This window comes from Ictidomys tridecemlineatus, chromosome 9 (genome assembly GCF_052094955.1).
Source record: "Ictidomys tridecemlineatus isolate mIctTri1 chromosome 9, mIctTri1.hap1, whole genome shotgun sequence".
NCBI lineage: Eukaryota > Metazoa > Chordata > Mammalia > Rodentia > Sciuridae > Ictidomys > Ictidomys tridecemlineatus.
The window spans coordinates 80,844,394-80,864,373 of record NC_135485.1 but is presented as its reverse complement, the minus strand read 5'-3'; the positions used below and the strand labels follow the sequence as shown (position 1 = coordinate 80,864,373).

General features: G+C 49.3%; 1 protein-coding gene across 2 annotated transcripts; it reads left to right on the top strand.

Annotated features, from left to right (window-relative positions):
• The first annotated feature begins 5,304 nt into the window (after window positions 1–5,304).
• LOC144366835 (uncharacterized) lies at window positions 5,305–19,687 on the top strand. Of its 2 annotated transcripts, XM_078021678.1 has the most exons (10): window positions 5,305–7,264; window positions 8,743–8,951; window positions 9,188–9,393; window positions 10,466–10,580; window positions 11,913–12,028; window positions 13,508–13,622; window positions 15,913–16,010; window positions 16,177–16,287; window positions 17,308–17,422; window positions 19,316–19,687. In XM_078021678.1, the coding sequence occupies exons 1-10, from the start codon at window positions 6,909–6,911 to the stop codon at window positions 19,519–19,521; spliced, it is 1,647 nt and encodes a 548-aa protein (XP_077877804.1). In that variant the 5' UTR covers window positions 5,305–6,908; the 3' UTR covers window positions 19,522–19,687. The 2 variants fall into 2 exon arrangements, with proteins under 2 accessions (XP_077877804.1, XP_077877805.1); XM_078021679.1 differs by lacking the exons at window positions 5,305–7,264; window positions 9,188–9,393 and having other exon boundaries at window positions 8,486–8,951.
• Window positions 19,688–19,980: the final 293 nt, after the last annotated feature.

Sequence of the window (19,980 nt, the reverse complement as noted above, 5' to 3'; positions counted from 1 at the left end):
CATCTGTTTCCAGTTTTCTGGGATTTGGTTTAAGTGGTCAAGTTGTGATATGTATTAATTCATGGATCCAATAGGGTGATAATTCTTTTAGGTTACCTTAGGTGCCTTCAAACTGAGGTTGTTGGCTGTCCTCAGGTTTCTGAGGAGAGCTAGGCATAGTTAGTGACATGGAGTCATGACAGTTGTTGGTAACCTGCAACCCTAGTGCAGTCTTGAAGAGGCAATGTGTCTGTCCCATTTCCAAACCTTCAGGCTCAATGTGCACATTTGAGAATGGTTCCAGCCATTTTCTCATCCCTTGGATCATTCCCCTCATATGTCCTGTGAGACATTTTCTATGTGAGGCTTGAAGAAGAAGAGACTATTCTGTAAAGAAAACATTGTGATCTGTGCAGTATAATATTGAATAAAGTCATTGAGAACTCAGAAATTCTGTTTAAAGATATTTGCATCTTAGCCAAATAAAATCTATTTCTAGGCATCCTGGTGAAGACAAGGATTTATCTTTATATCTACCATCATCTGTTTTTTTCGCTTGCATGAAGTTCATCAATTTACAGGCCGTTTTATCAGATGTGCATCTAGATCCCATTTAAATGACACACTTTTAAATGGTAGACCTTTTTACATGAGTGCTTTATCAAACACAGGTTTGGGCTCACGAGCCCATATATCAGTAGTTAGCTGGAACATGTTCTTCAGTTTGGCTTATCCCTCAGTATCCCCCGATGTCGTCTGTTCAATCAGCTTCATTCCTCCTGCTCCATCACTGGCTTTCATAGAAACCACATGCTGTTTATAAATCAGGGATTCCAGTCCTACAACATTGCATTCTTTGAGTATTTAAAGTAATCCAATTTTCACTTCACCATGCCTGACATCAGCAGTAACATTTATCAGCAAATGTTAGCTTTTCCAAGATGCAATTCTATGTGCTCCTCTCCCAAAGAGTCTTACTAGGCATATCGAATACATAATTATTAAGTAAAGGCTGTAATTTTTAAAATGTCATCCATTGTGCAGTTGACACATGTCTGAGATACTTTTTATTTTGGAGGAGGTATTATTTAATAGGGAATTTCAACAGCTACGTAATAGTGAAATGAGAAGTCTTGCATCCATTTTATTCCTTGTGTATGACGATTTTTATGAGTAAGGATAAGATACTTCCTTGTTCCAATGCAGATGATGCCCACTTCTGTGAATGTATGCAGAGAGTCACCTGCTACTTGGATGCTGGATATTGTGCTTGACACTAACATTGTACTTGGTAGGTGTCAGAAAGTCAATACTGAAGTTAAGCTCTTATGTTCTAGTAGCTGTGCTGAAGATCCTTGGTGTGCCACCTTCTGCAATCCATGCTGCTCTGTTCATGTTCCTTACTGACTTCCTGGTGATGAGCATCATGGTCTCCTGGTCTTTGAGAATGGCCAAACATTGCACTGTGAATGGGGAAGATGGGCATGTGGAAGGCTCCAGGGAGGAGGGATCATTGATCATGTACTCTAATCCATGTGACTGTTTAATGACCTGTTTTTTCTTCTTGGGTTTTAAGGGAGACAGTGCCCTCAAACACTTCTGTGCAGCTGGGAATGCAGGCTTCTGCTTCACCTTGAAGGACGCATTAATGATTTATTTCCAGAAGACACGAGAAGAGAGAAGTGAGCCTTTGGTATCATGCAGGTTCCTTGCATTGCCCATGGGTTAGAAGAGAGAAGAGTTGCTTCATGAGATTTGATCCCCTTTTTCCTGAAAAGTTCCACACACGGGTGAGTCCCCAGCATGTTTAGAAATCATTTCAGATACCTTTCTGGACGGAATTGAATCAGAGCCCCTGATGATGTGGAAGAGCTAAAGATGGGTTTGCTATGAATTTTCTATTTCATTCATCAGGGCCTGAGTCAAGCCAGTCATTGTTCTGTCAGCACATGAGCTGCTGGTCAAATGTGAGGAAGTGGTCTTGCTTTATGAAAACACCACCCTGATTCAGTGAGCCAGAGGCAGCCTGCAGTCCCTGTTTTCCTGTAAAGGCAGATTGCTGTGGATGGCCTCTGGCCTCGTCATGCAGCCCTGCTCAGAGTAGGGGATTGAGGGTCCAGGCAGATCCCTAGTTCCTTTTAACCTTTATTGCCATTGGGCCACCCCAGGATTCTTGGACTCTACCTGGTCTTCTGGCCTGGGTCAGGGGATGTGAGGTTTGGAATCCCCCTCTGTGGCAGGATCCCAGGCCCCCCAGCCACTTGAGGACAGGCACAGCCTTCCCTAATTGTGTTAGAGGGGGAGACTTCTCCCACCCATCCTGATCCATGCTCATCCCACATTTTGTAGCTTGACACCTGAGGACCTTTATTCATTGACTTAGTGGTTAGTGATGATGGTTACTGAGACTAAGTGACTCTTTCAAGTCACATCACTTGCATGGTAGGGCTAGAGCATGGATCTTTCTAATTGATTTCATGGGACTCTCTCATGGAAACTGTGACTGCCTCCTAAACACACACTCTACATTTGGAGTGTCAAAATTCTTGGCACTGCCTCCTTGGCAAGTGTATCTTGTCTTCTACATGGGAATTTCACAATTTTTTTTTTTTGTTTGTGGAGGTCATGCAGAAGTGATTTCATTTGAAATAGCCCAAAACAAAAAATACCAGTTGTCTTTTTCACACATGGATGTGTGTAGTGAACATCTTTTTCTGTGTGCTTGCATGCGTTGCTCCTTTGAATTTGTTGAAGAATGGTTGGCTGGGGAGCAAGGTAATGAGAGATGGATATCAATGCTTGTCCAGTATTCTGAAGTGAAGAATGTATTGAGGATGTGAAGGCTTTTCTAGCCAGTTCCTATGGCTCAGTCAGGGATCAGTCAGAGGATTCTGTCTGGTAGACTCTTTGGAGTAGATGTCAAAATGGACCAGTCTTACTCTGTCCAGGACTGAATGCTGAGCTTGAGTGGCAGCTTCTTATCAGTTCAAGCACTTCCATGAGTCTGTCTTCTGTTCTCTTTGTTTGTTTGTTTTATTTTTTCAGTTTTCAGTGGACACATCTTTATTTTATTTTATGTGGTGCTGAGGATCGAACCCACTGACTTGCGCATGCCAGTCAAACATGTTACCACTTGAGCCACATCCCCAGCCCCCTCTGTTCTCTTTTTTCCGAGCAGTTTCTAACAGGAAAGGAGAACAAACATTGAAAGTACGGGGATTGATTATGTATATCAATGTTATTTGAATCAACTTTGTATAATTCAAAATTAACTTTTTGCTAGTAAAATTTCATATGTTGAGGAAATAATGAAAATATTGGGGTTGGGGGATGAGGATGGGCAAATAAAATATTTTTGAGCACCAAGACCTGTTTTTTTTTTTTTTAACTTAAATCATAAACTGCCTGAGGACCACAGCAAGTAGATATTTCCAGAGACAGTGGAAAGGTAGTAGCACATGAGGAAGGGTAGAGCTCTCAGATTGGGAAGAGGGGGCCGCTTCAGGACTCACCGGGCAAGGCACGAGGCTGCTGGCCATGGTACATGCCTGGGCCCACTGAGTGGGGATGATCCATGCTCTGTGTCCCTCTACCCTCCTCTGTAGCTTGTGTTGGCAGCAGATCAGGGAATTGGGGTCAGAAGTGCTCCTAGTAATATAGGCACCAGCCCCCAGAGTGTGTTCCTAGCCCTTCCCCACCTGGCCTGACTTGGTGCTTGTGTTGATGCAGGGCTGAGACCCTACAGTCATCAGAGTGTGTCTGAGGTCCAGATCCACCCTGCATGGCCAACATGCTCAGACCTTCATCTGGGTCCTAGGCCTGCTACAACCAAACTCTGTCAACTGGGTGGCCAACAACAGAGGAAGGGCCTTCTCTCAAGCTCCAGGAGCTCAACACACAAGGTGTTGGGCGGTCCCACTGCCAAAACACCTCACAGGTTCCTAGGGGACTGTCCCCCAACTTTCCCAGCCCTTGCCCACTGTCCTATTGCTGCCCACGATCTGTGGTTCCCATATGGGTATCCCGTCCTGGCTCCAACCTCACATAGCCGGTATCCCCTAGTCTCCCTGGTATCTGGTCCAGACTCTCCTCTTCCTACAAGAATATCAGATATTGGATTTGGTCCCAGTTGATGCTGTGTTCCATCATGTGAGCTCCTAGCTTCATCACTGTGCAAAGACTCTTTTCCCACACAAGTTTGCACGACTTTTGGCTGGCTAAGAATTTTCAGGCTACACTTTTCTAATGAGTAAACTTTCCTTCCTTCCGATCTCCCACCAGTGAGCATTCCTCGCACCCTTGTCCTAGTTCCTTTATGGCAGTTTCCCTCCTTATGGCTGAGAGGACCTAGTGACCCCTGGATTCACACATTCTCCTTAATCACCAACACACTGCAGAATTCTCCAAAGGGCCATATATGCTCCTGGAAGTTGGTGGTGGAAATAGTTATCCATCCATTAATCACTCCCTCACTCACTAATGTCCTTGTGTCCTTGAGAAAGGCTCTCCCTTTCCTGGTTTTCCTGAATAGAAATCCTCTTGCCTCTTGGGTGAATAGGGTTATGGGTTGTGCAGAGGGTTTTGGTCCACTGAGCATCTTAGAGACTGTCCTTTATGGAGCCTAATGATCTTCATTGGGGAATGAGGCCAGGGTCCTAACTGTGGTTAGTGTGAGGACACCATGGGTTCAGAGAGGGAAAGAAGGACAAGGGAAACTCAGATGTCCCTTCATGGCCCCTGGAGTTAGAGGACTTACCCCTTTGCACCTGGGATCAGGAGACCTCATTTCCTCAAGGACACGCACACTCGGACGTTAATCTTGAGTGTGGGTTCCTTTCTGGGGTCCAGGGCTGTTGTTAGCCACCAGGAATGACAGTGCTCTCCATGCTGATTGGAGCCATTTTTGCCAGGAAAGAGAGCCCGTGGTCACGCCTTGTGCAAAGCATCCCACGCCAGGGGCTCCCATCCCTACATTCCTGTCCTGAAAGGAAGCCACTCAGAGGCAAGGTGGGTCCAACCACCTCCCATGTGTTCACTCATCTCTGTGTTCCAGCATCACCCAAGTTAACAGTCCTGATGGGATTGGATGTGTCTCAGAATGTCACCCTCATGAGCTCTACCCTGCTACAGCTGCAGTTCTGCAGTGGGAGAAACTCAAAACCTCAAAACACATGCACATGAAAGAAAAGAGCAAGAGCCAGAGCCCAAACAGGCCAGGTGTGGCAAAGACAGCTGGAGTGCCTAGGTTGGGACTCAGAATTATGTCAGTGGGGTGGCATTGCTGCTGACACCAGCATGATAACAGAGAGCCAGTCCTGCTCATTTTGGGGAGCAGTGTGTTGGGGAAGGCAGCAGAAATTGAGAGGCAGGATTGAGTTTGGCCCTAGGAGGAGGTTGGGTAAAAGGCCAGTGTGATTTGGAGGGCCTGGGCAGATAGAGAGAGGCCAGGGCACACCCCAAAGCCTGGAGACTGCACTTGATGTCCAGGGTTGTGAAACACCACCTCCCCTCTTACTCACAACTGAGAGCAAGGGGCATTTATGAGTTCAGTTTGTGTGCGGCTGCATCCAAGGTGGCTCGGCTAGGCACCTCTGTTTCCTTGACTCAGGAGGCTGGGAGTCCAGGCTCCACTGAGGCTCGGCTGGGAGGATCGGACTCTGAGTTTATGCCTGTGTTCCTGGTAGGATCCATGTTGGCTGAGCCTCAGTGTTTTTGCAATGAGAGGATGGGTGACTGTCATGTCTTTATCACAGGACACACTTGCTAAATAGATTTGTTTGCTCTGAGGAGGAAAGAGAGAGAGGGGAGTGATGCTGGAGACAGGGACGCAGACAGGGGTCATGGACTTGGCATAGCTCAGTCTCGGAGGTGATATCCCATCACCTGTACCCACTTCAATTCCCATGAATCCAGAGGCTGAGCCCCCTTGAGGTGAGGGGTGAACCGGTTCTGGGCAGCAGGATGCTGTGGTACCTCGGAGTCTCTGTGAGACCCCAACACTAGACACACTTGGCCCTTTTGAAATCTTAGGAGAAGCCTTGGGAAGTTGTATGGCAGAGGGGAGCAGCCTCTGCATCTCAGTCCCCTCCAACTTGCCATGGTGTAGAGAGGGAACTGCAGCCACGATGGGATGGACATTGGCCACGTCCCTGTGTGGGACACAGGCCTGATTGAGTTGGGGTGCATTCTTTGTCTCTCCCCTTCTTGTGATTGTCCCATCTCTACATTTGTGCTTTAGCCACCTGTGAGTCCCATCTCTGGTTTCAGGAGAATAGAGGGTGTTATGGGCCAATAGACACAATAAACCCTAGAGATTAGATGCTCCCCTACTTTCCAGAAAAGACTGGGCACAGCATGAGTTGCACATTAATGGGACCAGGGTCCAAAAGCTGCTGAGAGGGAAGGACTGGTTGTGAATGCATTTTTGAAGGCTCCAAGCTGGAACTCTAGTGGCACCAAGCAGGGCAGATTTTGGTGGGGATGTTTGGGTAGTTGTTGGTGAACACCTGCGCACCTGAGATGGGTAGGCATGGAGGAGAAATCAGCAGCCCATAGGGCTTTTGAAAGTGGTCTTATGTGAAAAGAGGCTCAGGTATGGGCACAGGAAATGACATCATTGCCTTGACAATGGATCAAACAGAACATGGAACCCTGGTATCCAGGCACCCACTTCACTGACCAAGCCATCCGAGCTCATTTGGTTGGAGAAACTGGAGTGAGAAGGATGTTCTCCTGTGGTTGCAAACAATGCCGAGCCTCAGGCTCCCAGGAATCTCAGGGGGGCCAACTAGCCCTTTTGTGGATGCACTGGGTGAGGCTTCATCTTAGATGCCAGAGCCTCTGGAGATTGTCGCAGAGGAGCTCAAGAGTAACAGTAAGTAGCACAGGGCAGGTGAGCCCAGCAGGCCCTCTAGTCTGATCCCTGATGAATGGCCCAGGACTCCTATTCTGACTCTGTATGTGTGTGTGTGTGTGTGTGTGTGTTTGTACTGATGGGAACTGTCCCATTGTGCTTTGACTCTAGTGTATTGGCACAAGTCATTTTTCTGTTTGTCACCATTTCCATTTTGAACCCACCATTCTTGTTCCCAACCCAGGGTGAAAATGATGAGAACACGGAGGAGCCCTTCAGGGTACAGAGCCTTGAACCTTACAGGCAGGACCAGCTTAGGAATGAGCTCCTGCCTGTCATTTGTGGGAGAAACCTACATTTCAGCAGCAACATGGGGTTAATCTCCTGGGATTTCATCCCCACCCAGCAGGTGCTGGATCTTTTGTTCCCAAGGTAAGCACCAGACCACCAAGCCCAAGTGTGTAGCCCCCTCATGCCTGTCTTGTGGCTGCCATGTGCCTCTCAGGGACCCAAAGGTTTGTGATACCTAATGAGATAGAGGACCACACTCATAGTGGAATGTCAGCCCCAAATGGGACGAGTCCTGGAGGTGCCTGCCACAGCCTTGCAAGGGGAGTGAACTCCCCTCTCAGGCAGAGAAACCATCCTGACTCCAGCTGATCCACAGAGGTCCGTGGAGCAGTCCCCACACAGTGAGCACCACAGCTCAATGGTGTGCACTGAGCTCATTCCCAGGTGGACTCAGCGAGGCCAGGTGGTCTTTCTGGTGTGATGTTGGCTTTGTGAAGAACGTAGATCTGTGCCAGAGGCGTCTCAAAACTCGGGCCTTGGGAAAAGCACTTTTGGGTTAATAAAGACATGTTAGTTTCCATAGTGGGACAGAGCGTCCTAGCTGGGACATAGCTGGACAGGGGCTTTGGACATGGCAGCTCCCACACCCAGAGATATGTGGGAATCAGCAGTTTGGGCTCATTCACTGATGAACATGGAGAAAGCACCCACTGTGTGAAGACACGTTTCCAGTCACGTTTCATAATTCAGTGAAAAATGGGGTGCAAATGACTGCCATTGTGTCCCCTTTCATGGGGGTCAGCCTCAAACCGCAGGTGCCATGAGTACATATCCTACATGTGACTGCATCCCTGATTCCATGGGGCATAACTGCACGTTGTCCTCTTCAGTTACTATGGTGGACCCTTGGACCAACTTCAACATGGAATGGGCTTGGGGTCAAGAGGGTGGGCTCCTGTTTCTAGAGTAGGGACCTGCAAGGTGATTTGACTTTGGAAGGCTGAGGAAAGACTGCTCTCCCTAATTCAGTTTTCTGCCTGCAGTGTAAGGTGTGGGGCTTCAACAGTAGGAGGGGTAAGGCAGGGAGTTGTAGGTAGTCATGGTCCTCTGGGGAAGGCCCTGGGATAATGGATCCCCTACTCTACACCTCCCTGTCCTCCCTCAGGGCCACAGAGATGTGGTCTGCACTCATGGGAAAAGAGAGGTCCACCGCTACTCAGGGGGACTCAGTGAGAGCTCACAAAGAATGAGGTAGCATTGCAGCCCTCGCCAGGGGAGGAGGTATCTCTTGAGCCCTGAGAAGAGTGGGCAGGAGGACAGACACTCCCGGAAGGTGCATTCCAGGTTGGAGAGCAGGTAGCCAAGAGGAAGTAGAGTGTCGGGCCTGCCCAGAGGAGGGGAGAGCTGGTCATACCATGAATCTAACGCTCCTTCGTTGAAGGTTCTTTGCCTAGCGACCTGTCCTGTCCCTGCCTGAACAGCCACTGTGTCTTGCCTGAGGTGGACTGGTGTGTTCAGAACCAGGGACGGTTCAGGAGGGTAGGGTCAGAGGTTTGCTCTGGAGGCCATGGCGAAGGCAAGGCCAGGGTTTTGCTGACTCCACACCTGCCTCCCCACAGTGCCTCATCTTCTTTCCTGGGGACCTGGGTGAACTTCCACACTGAGGCTTCCCATCAGCCTCCAGGCTCTCTGAGTCTGCAGCAGCTGCTGCTGTATGTGTGGCTCCTCCTGAGTGGCTTTAACCTGGAGCACCAAGCACACCACCTGCTGGCCCCAACTGAAGATGGCATATCAAGCCAGGCAGAGCCTGAGAGCCAGGTGGACTGTGGTGAGTACCTAAGGGTATATGAGGAAAGGTTCGACTGTTGTTCCACTGCAGGGAGTCTGTATGCCTGGTTTTGGGTTGGAAATTAGGATAAGCCTTTGTCCATTCAGGAAGTGACCCTAGTCTGAAAAGAGGTCCTGTGTGGGCTAAGGGCCTGAGTTCTTCCTGGCAGCAGGGGTATTGTCTGTCTGTGGGAAGGTCAGGGCAAGGCAGTCATGTTGGCATCTTTTCTCCTCTAGCTACAAGCTCAGTTCCTGTCACGGCTCCTAAGCCAACCCCAGAGCCAGAGCCTTCTCCCAGGGAAGGGGCAGAGCTGGATTCCAGGACATCAGGGGTCTCCACTCAGTACTCCCCATGGCCCAAATATACCAATCGGATGAGAGGCAGGTGCGTCATTCGCATCTACCTGGAAAACGAAAGGACAACACAGTATAGGAGCATCCTGGTGAGTCTTCGAGAAGGGGAGTCTCCTGGGAGCCCACAGTGGGGAAGACCGAGTCCACAGCAAACACTTTGGACTAGGCCTGTCTTCTTGAACTGGAGCTTCTGGAAGGCCAGGAAGGAGAGCAGAAAGTGAGGAAGAGAGAGGCGGGAGAGCAGCAGCATGCCAGGTCTGGGTGCGAGTGGGCCTGCGTGTTTGGGGGTGTGCAGGTCAGAAGTGCAAGAGTGAGTGCTGGGTTCAGAGGAGGTCAGAGAAATATCGAGGGTACAGGCCATCCTCTACTGATCTTGGTATTGAGGAGGAGTATATTGAACCTTGGAGGTTGAAGCAGAGGAGTTGGCAGTCATTTTCTTGTGTGTGGGAGGGGATATGTTGCTGGTTGAAGGGAAGGGAGCCATTGTAGAATGATTAGGGTGGGTAGGTGTGGGTCACAGAGAACTGGGGGCCTTGGAGGGGCCCATTAGTGTCCTAGTTTGCATGTATATGAATAGAGATTTAGCAGGTCTCTCTGCAGGATCTTCCTGGGTGTGGAGTATCCATCATGAGACTCTGGTGTCCACCTCCAGGGGAGCCATGTTGAACCACTGCACCTGCTGGGTCCAAAACTCCTGACACCCCAGCAAACACTGACACTCTCGAGCCCAGCAGCTTCCATGCCTATCATTAAAGAGTCCTAGTGTGTGTTGTGCCTGGGTGTCAAGACCAAAGCACCTAGGGTTTGTGTCTTGTCCACACAAAAATGCAGCTGCATCCCAGACCAGAGCAGGGATATGGAAGTCCACTGGACCATTCCTCCCATCTTGATGGGACTAGAATGTGTCTGTACAAAGCCTTTTGGTCCTTATTCTCTTGTCCCTGTAGGGCATAGCAGGTTGAAGCAAACTCTTGTACCAAGATTGGACTAGAGGCTCATAGGAAGACCCCCACATGATCACATGAAGGCCTCAGGTAGCAGGGTATCAAGATGGTGCCCTTGTGTTGAGAGCTCTCTTGTCTTTGATTGTCCTTGAGCACTGTCCTCTGGGTAGCTACTTCCAAATTTCCTCTCTGATGAGCTTTCTCCAACCCTGCTCAGGTGACCTCCCAGGACAGGACTCCAGTCGTCATCCGCAAGGCCTTAGATGTACACTTGCTCCAGCAGAAGGATCCAAAAAACTATGAGCTTCTGCATATTGTCTGGAACCATCAGAGTAAGTGGAACCATCAGAGGGTAGGGAGCAGTGAGTCACAGTGGGCTCACGATAACTGGGAGACAAAACACAGTGTGCGTTGGCCCAATGCCCAGGAAGAGTATGGTGGGACTTGTGCACAAAACAAAGTGTAATTATGGGGCATAAATCTGCAGGTTCTTCATGTTCCCCAGGGGCTGTGGACCTGCCTATCGTGTTCTTTCCTTGGCCTGAGGAGGCATTGCAAAGCTATTATCCACAAGGGGCCAAGAAGAGAGGCTTCTTTGTCTTGTGTCAAAGAAGACAGACAACCACAGGGTGCCTACTTTGGCAGCCTTTCCTGACCTAGATGAGTACATGAGAAAAGCAGTTCAATGAAGAATCATTTCTGGCTTCCAATCTTTCAATTCATTGCAAACTGAGTCCACTTAGGACCAGAGGCCATTTCTAGAGAGAAGTGTGTAGTAGAATAGAACCCTTCACAGCTTGTAGACTGTTCTTGGAGAGAGAGAGGGAGGGAGAGAGAGAGAGAGAGAGAGAGAGAGAGAAGAGAGAGAGAGAGAGAGAGAGAGAGAGAGAGAAAAGAAGAAGAAGGAGGAGGAGGAGGAGGAGGAGGAGGAGGAGAAGGAGGAGGAGGAGTAGAAAAATGAAAATAAGTTGAAGGAGAAGACCATGAATAAGAAGTTCAAGATGACTATAAGAAGAAGCATGAGGAGTAGATGAAGAAGAACAAGAACAAGAAGGAGGAACACAAGGTGAACAAGAAGTATAACAATACATTGATTAAAAATGTGAATGAGAATTATACTCATGAGCAGGAAATGCAGTAGTGGGGAACTCAAGAGAAATATATTGCTCTGGATGGCACAGCCCTGCTGTGGACATCCTCCACCCATGCTCAACACACCTCCAAACCATACCCCTCCAATTAGTGTAGCCCTGTATGAGTGGATGAATCCACTGGCAAGGTGGAGGCACCCACCATCAAATGCTTTTCCCCAAACCCACCTGTGATCATTGCTGCAGTGGGGAGAAAACCTTCAACACATAAGTCTTTGGTGACCAATCCAGATACAAAGTCTAGCTGTTTCTCTTTGTTGGGTCCAACGTGAACTAAGAGAGTCTGGGGTACAAGGGGCTATTTCCTTGAAAGGTGTTCCTGTACTGGACCTCCTGTGCATAGAGGGTCCTCAGGGAGGAATCAGTGGGGAGTCTTTGGTGCAACAGTAGCTGGATTCGGGGGCTCTCAGGTCTGTGTTAGACCTGAGCTGGCAGAGGCTCTCAGTTGTGGGGGATGTTGGGTAGTGTATTCCTTGAGTGTCACCTACCACACCTCTGCCCCTGCCTCTCTAGAGCTGAGGGTCCCTGCTGATGCGAAAGTATATTACGGCCTGATTGGAGGAGTGCATTATAACTTTCTTCTTCGGGAAACAGATGCCAGCAAGTCGTTGAAGGTCAAGCCAAAGGAGGTAAACAGTCACCTTCTTCACTCTTTACTCCTGGTGCCACTCCACATCCTCCAAGGGGACAAGAACCTCAGGTTCTGGATGGATGTTGTAGAATGCCCACAGAACCAACTGCCAGGCTGGGTGGGGTGCAGGTGCTGGGCTTTGCTGATGTTGTCATCCCCCACAGTTCTTGGAGCCTTCTGTGGCAGTGGCATCCAGGACCCAGCAGCTGTGAGCAGCAGCTCTGCAGTGGCTGTAGGACCATTGCCCCAGGCCACCCAAAGCAATGAGTGGTGCATGAGAAAAGTCACCAGTAGCAGCTCCTCACTGCTTTACTCCAGCGAGCAGGTGGAAGACAACCGCTTTGTTTATGTCCTCCTAGAGGGACAGAGCCTGAGAGAGTCAAAGCGCATCCTGGTAAGCCCGACAGTAGGGCTGCCTCCTGGGTGTCCACACAGTGGAAGGCAGGAGACAGAGCCAACCCCGGGGCTGTGGTGGGAAATAAAGAAGAGAGAGGTCCATCTTAAGGGCTTGACCTGAGGAGGGAGAGCCTCAGCATGCCCAGCTCCAGTGGTGAGTGGGTGTGTGTAGTGTGGGTTTTGCAGGCCAGAAGTGCAGACGGAAGTTCTGTGGACAGATGAAGTCAGAGATATGTCCAGGGTGCAGGCTGCAATGCCTAGAACTTGGTATTCTCAATGAGTGAGATTGGAGCAGAGGAGGTGGCAGTGACTTGTCACATGTATAGGAAGGGATGTGTTCCTTGTAGCAGGGAAGAGAACCTCCTTAGCATGACTAGGTGTGGGAATTTGGGGTCGGGATCACCTGGGGGGTCATGCCAAAGCTTCGGAATGTTAGCCTTTGCATGTATGTAAATGCGGAGCTAAAGTGGTTCTTGGCAGAATTTCTATGGATGTGCAGTAGACACGCTAATGCTGCAGGTGTCCAGCTGCAGAGGAGACACGTTCAGTGACTGCCAGTGCTGAGTCAAGTACATCATTACAACCAGACCCGCACCGAGCTTCCAGAGGCCAGGGCCTCTCAAGGCTATCATGAAGCACTCAAGTGCACCCTCTTGTATCTGAGTCTGTTTTGTGTAGTGGCAGTCAGGACCAAAATTTTCAGTGTGTCTGCCTCTTCCACCCACAAAGGCAGCCTGCACCCCAGAGCACACTTGGTGCGCAGATCCCTGGCCCATTGCTCTCGTCTCAGTGAGATGAGAGTGTGTCTGTGCATAGGCAGTTTGGTCCTTTGACCTGAGTGGAATGTGGCTCCCCAGGGGGAGGGGAGATGGCAGGTACAGGCAGATATTTGTACCAGGATTGTTCTAGTAGCACGTTGCAAGAACCCAGGGGGTATATGGAGGCTACACTCAGGTAGCAGGATAACAAGATTGTGCCCTTGTATATGTAGCTGAGATTTCTCCTGAATGTTTGACCACAGTCTTCTGGGTAGCTCCTCTAAAAGCCATTCTCTGATGACATTTATCCCACCCTGATCCAGGTGACCTGTGTGGATACGGTGACGAGCCTCATCCGAAGGGCCTTGGACCAAAATTTGTTGCAGCAGGAGGATGTGGACAACTTTGAGCTGCTGAGAATGATTTCTGAGAATGAGAGTAAGTAGGACAATCAGACAGTGGGGAGACATGATCCAGTGTGGGCTCAGGATAACTCACAGCCAAGAGAAAGTGGGCCTTGGCCACAAAATACCAAAGTGTTGTGGGCCTGGTTCAGGAGACCAAGTGCAGTGATGGGCGTGTTCAATGTGGAGGTGCTCAATGAGGCCCAAGGGGGTTGCTGAACCTCCCTAAATGTGTTCTCCCCTGGACCTGGTCTGGCAATGCGAAGCTAATATCCATGAGGGCAAGGCAGAGAGAGGCTCAATCCATCATCAGTTTGCTTTATGGCTCACTGATAAGGATGCCTTCAAATGAAGAGGAGGAGAACATGGGTCCTGATTGGATCAGCATTGCTATGGACAGAAGCAGCACAGGTCCCAATCCATGGCCAGGATATGCCTACTCACAGGAATGTCAGGATTGCAGCAACTGGGAACAGGACTCAGTGAAGAGGAAGTCAAGGCTAGGGGACAGCCTGTTTGGGTTCTTTTTGGAACAATTTCAAGTCCTCTGTGCTTGGGTGCCCATCTCCTGAAGATATCAGAATGGCCAGGTTATTATTCCTTCCAGCAACAAAGAAGGGCTCTGAAGAACAGAGGCCACAATGCTGAGCTGTCCACAATTCCAGTGCTCTTTCTTTTCTTGTGAGCCAGACACTCCTAGCCTTCACCATCCCAGCCTGTCCACAATAGAACCCACCATCTGTCAGGCACGTAAGTGAGTTTTCCAATTTTCCCACACCACCTCATTTGGGTTGCCTCTGTCTCACACATGAGGAAGACTGAGGTGCAAGGAGCTGGGCAAGGGGCAGTGTCTGCGAATCTCAGGGACTTGGGAGGCAGTGCAGGAGGATGGGGATTTCCAAACAGCCTCAGAAACTTAGGGAGACCCTGTACCCAAGTAAAAAGGCCTGGGAATGGTCTCAGTGCTTAAGTGCCTCTGGTTTTATCCCTGGTACAAAAATAAGCCAGTCAATAAGGAATTACCAAACTGAGAATCTATGAAGATGATTTCAGAAACAGACTTTCAACCCAAGCATCAGTTGAGAGCAGGCTCCAGACCAGGGGAGGTTTGTGTGTAACAGATGTCAAAAGGGAGGACTACGGGGGGCCTGGAACCCACTAGGTGTGATGGCATCTATGCCTTATGGCAGGAGGGTGGCAGTGATGCTGGCCCTCTCCTAGATTTTGAAAACCTTGTTTTTATTGGGGAAGCTTTATGGAGGTGGAATCTATTTTAGCAATCCTGGTCCAGATGAGGTGCAGACTTCCACAGGTAGAAGCCTATCCAGAATACGGTGTCTGTTAGGAAGTCTTTCCTGACTGTGACAATGACAAAGAAAGGAAGTCACTTGTCTTTGGTCTTGGTTTCACTCCTGGCCATTGATTGAGAACTGATTTCATCTTGGACTACTGAACAGAGGCTGCATCTGGGCAGAAGAGTGTGATAGATTTGAACTCCTCAGGAAACCCCACCATTGCCAGAGATAGAAGGAGAAGGAGGAGGAGAAAGAGGACACAACTGAGTGGGGAGAGGATCACACGATGAAGAGTAGGAGGAAGAAGAAGAAAGAGAAGGAAGTGAACAGAAGGAAGGGTGGAGGGAGATACACAAGAAGAAGAACAAGAAGGAACCATGTAAGAACAAGAAAAGACCCAGAAAGAACTACAAGAAGATGCAGGACAGAAAGAAGAGCCAGAAGTAGAACAAGAACCAGAATACAAGTACCAAGCAGACAGCTCATGATGAGAAACAAGGGGAAGGAGAGCGAACCTAGAAAACAATAGAGTTCTCCAGGGCACCACCCTGCTGAAGTCCTCCCATGTCCATGCCCAACAGACCTCTGATGGATACCACCTCCCCTCCGTGTAGTCATCCATGAGTGGATTCATCCAGGGCAAGGGGATAAATTTGCCCACCATCCAACGCTTCCCTGAATGCCAATGTGTGAGCATGGCTGCCCTGGGGAGAAAGGCCTAAGCACAGGAGCCTTTGCCAATCCTGATGCAGAGCCTAGCAGTGTCCCTTTGGCAGATCCAACCTGCACTGAGAAGTTCTGGGCCCAAGGTGCTGTTTCCATTGCCAGGTGCTCTTTTGGTTTAGAATTTTGTACATCATCTTCTCCAGGGATGAATCACTGAGGGAGTCTTTGGTGGCACTGTAGCTGGATTGGAGGGCTCTCAATTCTGGTGCAGCCTCGCCCTGGTGGAGACTCTCAGGGGTTGTGTGTGTTTTGTGGTGAAATCCTTGAGTGCCATTTAACAATTCTCTCCACTTTGCTCTGCAGAAATCAAGGTCCCTGACCACTCACTCATGTATCAGTCCATGAATCCGCGGATAAAATATTTCATCGTGAGGAAACGCCCCGAGTTCAAGAGAAAGGAGGTAAACACCTACCTTATTCAAGCTGTACTTGTGCTGCCATTCCACTCCCACCTGGGGAAATAAGAAGCCTCAGCACCTGGACATATGTGCTAGAAGCCCATAGAGCCAACTGACAGGCTGGGGTAGCTTTCTGTTTCTGGGTTTGCTGATGTTCCATCCCCCACAGTTCTCAGAATCAACCTGCAAGTCCTCCAGGCCGCTTTTCCAGGTGGGAGACACCTGCTTAATTCATGTCCACTTAGAAACACAAAGTCCAAAGATGGCCAAGAAGGTCCTGGTAAGCCTGGGAGCAGGGGTGTCCCCTGGTGCTTACACCTGGGTGGGGAGCAGACACTGGTCCAATACCATTAACTACTCATGCCCTCTTGAATTTGGAGCTTCTGGATGATCAGGAGGATAGATGGGAATCAAGAAGGAAGAGGTCAGTGTGAAGGGCTGGAGCTGAGATGAGGGAGAGCAACAGCTTGTCCACCGTCATGTCTGAGGGAATCTTTGTATCAGGTGGCAGCATGCAGTCCAGAAGGGCAGAGGCAGGTATGGGTGACAGATGAGAACAGGCCAAGACCTAGATTGCAGGTTCCACTCTATGGGATGCTAAGGTCTATGGAGGAGGACAGCAGTGTGAGGTTCTGCATGTTCCTTGAACAAGGAGCTGAGAGGGTCTCTCTGCAGAGTCAGTATGGATGTGGTTCAAGCACACTAAATGTCCAGGTAACCCAGTGACCACCCTTGCTGGATGAGGTGCCCTCCTACACCCCAGCCAGCACTGAGTCTCTGGAGGCCAGGAGCTCTCGTGGCTATCTTTTGTCACTCCTGTGTGTGGTCATGTTCCTGGGTCTGATTTGGGCCCTGGCAATCCAGACCAAAGCCTGTAGGTTTTGTGCCTAGGCCATTCCCAATGCCGCCTGCATCCTCGGGCGGACCTGGGATCTTGGAGGCTATTGTCCAATTCCTCTCAACTTGTGGGATGAGATTGCATCTGTATGCAGGTAGTGGGGTCCTTTCACTTCTAGAGGAGTGCAGCTCCACAAAGAGCAATGGCAGGTCCAAGAAGTCCTATGTACAAGGATTGGGCTAGTAGCCTATGGGAAGAGCCCATGCGATGAGCAGGAGGTCAGCCTCAGGTAGTAGGGTCATTGATGTTGCCCTTGTATTTAGAGTGGAGGTGCCTCCAGAATGCCCCTGCCCACTGTCCTTGAGTAGTCACTTCAAGGCCTCCAGAATGCCCCTGCCCACTGTCCTTGAGTAGTCACTTCAAGGCCCATTTCCTGAAGGCCTGTCTCCCATGCTGCTCCAGGTGACCTGCCAAGATCGGGCTCCTGTTGTCATCCACAGGGCCCTCGAGCTGCACTTGCTTACTCAGGAGAAGCCGGAGGATTATGAGCTGGGCCAAATCATCTCTCACCATCACAGTAAGTGGGACAATTAGATGGCAGAGAGCAAGGGTCAGGATGTGGACTCAGGTCAACTCTTAGCACCAAAGTGTAGTCTCTGACCCCCAAGAACACTCCAATAGGTGTATTGGGTTCGTGCACAAAGCCAACTGCACTTCTGCTGGTGGAAGGTCTCGAGGTCCAATGGTATACCCCAGTGGATATTGTGGCTCCCCACCAGGTGCCTCCCCTGTATATGAACAGGCATCCAAACTGACATCTTTGAGGAGTGAGGAGGAAAGCCTCTTTCCAGGAGCAGTATGCTTTCATGGTCCGGGATAGGAGTGGTTTCAGAGGAACATGGAATGCATGGGCCAAAGAGGGAACTGGCATTTTGTGGACTGAAGCAGTAGGATTGAAAGCCTTCTGTGTGACCAGAAAACCACTGCCTTGGCAGAGCATTGCCAGGATTCTAGCAAGCAGTAACAGGATGAAATTGGGAAGAAAACACAGCCTGGGAGACAGCTTGAATCATCTGTCTTTGCATAAATTCCATGGTCTTCTGTACCTGAGTTCACTTGCCAAGGAGTGATCACAATAGCCAGGTTATGATCCCTAACTAAAGTCAGATGAGGGCTTCCTCAGCACGTAGCCACAAAGCTCATCTGATAATAATGCCAGCGCTTTTTCGTTGGTTGGTTGGTTGGTTTTTGTGAGCCAAGCACCACAGCAGCCATTATCCCAGCCTATGTATGCTGAAGACCACCATCCCTATGAGTTCTAGAATCATTTGTCTCCTATCTTAACCTACTGTTAGGTTAGTAGAATCAGTGGAAGAGGAAGTCTGTCTGGGGCCTTGGTAGCCTTAGAAATTCATAGCAGAGATCTTCACATCCAACCCAGAAGGGATGGAGAACAGGCTCTAGGTTAGAGGAGGGTGACAGGAAACACGTGTTCAGAGGAAGGAGAAGCGGGCTGTTGTATTCCCCCACTTGGGGTCATGGCACCACTGGATTATACACCATGTTGGAGGGAAGCATTCCCTTTGCTGGTCTTTGGAACCATTGTTCTCAATAGGGCAGCATTTGGAATGTGGCCTCCATTCTCAGAAGCCTGGTTCACATGGAGGTGGGTTCCACCAATGCAGAAGCATGGCTCTAATGTGGTATTTGTGCTGGTCAGCCTGTCCTCACTGTGGCCATACTTGAGGAATCCTAGGCCTTTTCTCTGGCTTTCACAACTTTCTCTTTGGTTGTGTACTGAGGCTGTCCATAAAGCTCTAGTGTGTGGCAGTGGAGAGCTCCTCAGCCCTTGCCAAACAGACATAAACTGGGAGAGAGAGAACAAGGCTGGGAGAGAGGGAGAGAGAGAAAGATGGAGAAGGAGGACCTCTACTTGGAGAATGAGGGTTCAGTGGAGCCTACAGGAACAAGGTATTATTGCCCAGGGCGCACCCCTGTTTAGGTCTTTCTCCAACCATGCTCAACCTTTCTTCCAGTCCTTCCCACCTCCCAGTAGTGTATTCATCTTGAATGAGAATTTTATGTTGACACCAGAGCACTCACCATCCAATGCTTCCCTCCAAACCCACTCATGAAGATGGCTCATGTGTGGACTGAATCTTCGGCACAGGAGCCTTTTGTGGGAGATTTCAGATGCAAACCCTAGTGGTGTACTTTGGCAGATGTAAGAGGACCTGGGATGTTCTGGAGTCCAAAGCCTTTGGTAGGAACCGACATTAGGTCTGTGGAAGTGCTCTGCCTAGTTCTTCCTCAGGGAGGACTGTGGAGGCTGTCTTGTTGGTATTGGTGCTGAATTGGAGAGCTCTCAGGTGTGTGACTCTGGCCTTTTCTGGCACAGGCTCTCAGATGTTGGGGTGTCCCAGAGAGCACCTCCTGAGCCACCTTATTTTGTACACCCCTCTCTCCCCAGAGCTGAGGATTCCAGCTCAGGCCAACGTATTTTATGCAAAGAACCCTCACATAAAACCCAACTTCGTGCTGAGGAAAAGGAGCCTCTCCCAAAAGAATGATGAGTGGATCCAGCCTCAACCTCCCTCTCATCCTACAAAGAAGGCTGCAGCCCTCCTGAGGATGCTTGCAAAACCATTCTGCTGCTGTGTGCCTGGGCAGGGCTGAGGCAGCCCAGGAATATTTACATTGATAATTATTTTCTTCAAAGTTTGTATCTATAGTTTGCCATTGTCCTTGACCTTGTTTAGTAACATAGTTGTTACTCTATCCTGTATTTGTTGTTTCCATTAATATATTATTATTTAAAAATATATATGTTTTTGTTACCTGATCTACTGTGATGATTTGAGTATACTAAATGTAGCAGTGATTCCTAAAGGACACATCCAAACCAACAGGAAGGAATGTTTTCTTATATTAGCAAGAAGTTTGGGTTTTAGGAGTTTGGCAGATGGCATTATCTGAGTCAGTTTTCCAATGGGGGCAATGAAGTATCGGCTATCATGGTACAAATACAAACAAAGACACACAAAGACACACTAGAGCGCACACACACACACACACACACACACACACACACACACTAGAGCACACACACTGACTGAGCGATAGATACACAGATGG

What these genes read in the sequence shown, in the direction of transcription:
- LOC144366835 (XM_078021678.1), top strand. Translation starts at nt 6,909, where the DNA reads ATGGCCCAGGACTCCTATTCTGACTCTGTATGTGTGTGTGTGTGTGTG. An exon ending in CTGGATCTTTTGTTCCCAAG is followed by an intron (nt 7,265 to 8,742) that starts GTAAGCACCAGA and finishes GCCTCCCCACAG; the next exon opens with TGCCTCATCTTCTTTCCTGG. An exon ending in TATTGTCTGGAACCATCAGA is followed by an intron (nt 10,581 to 11,912) that starts GTAAGTGGAACC and finishes CTGCCTCTCTAG; the next exon opens with AGCTGAGGGTCCCTGCTGAT.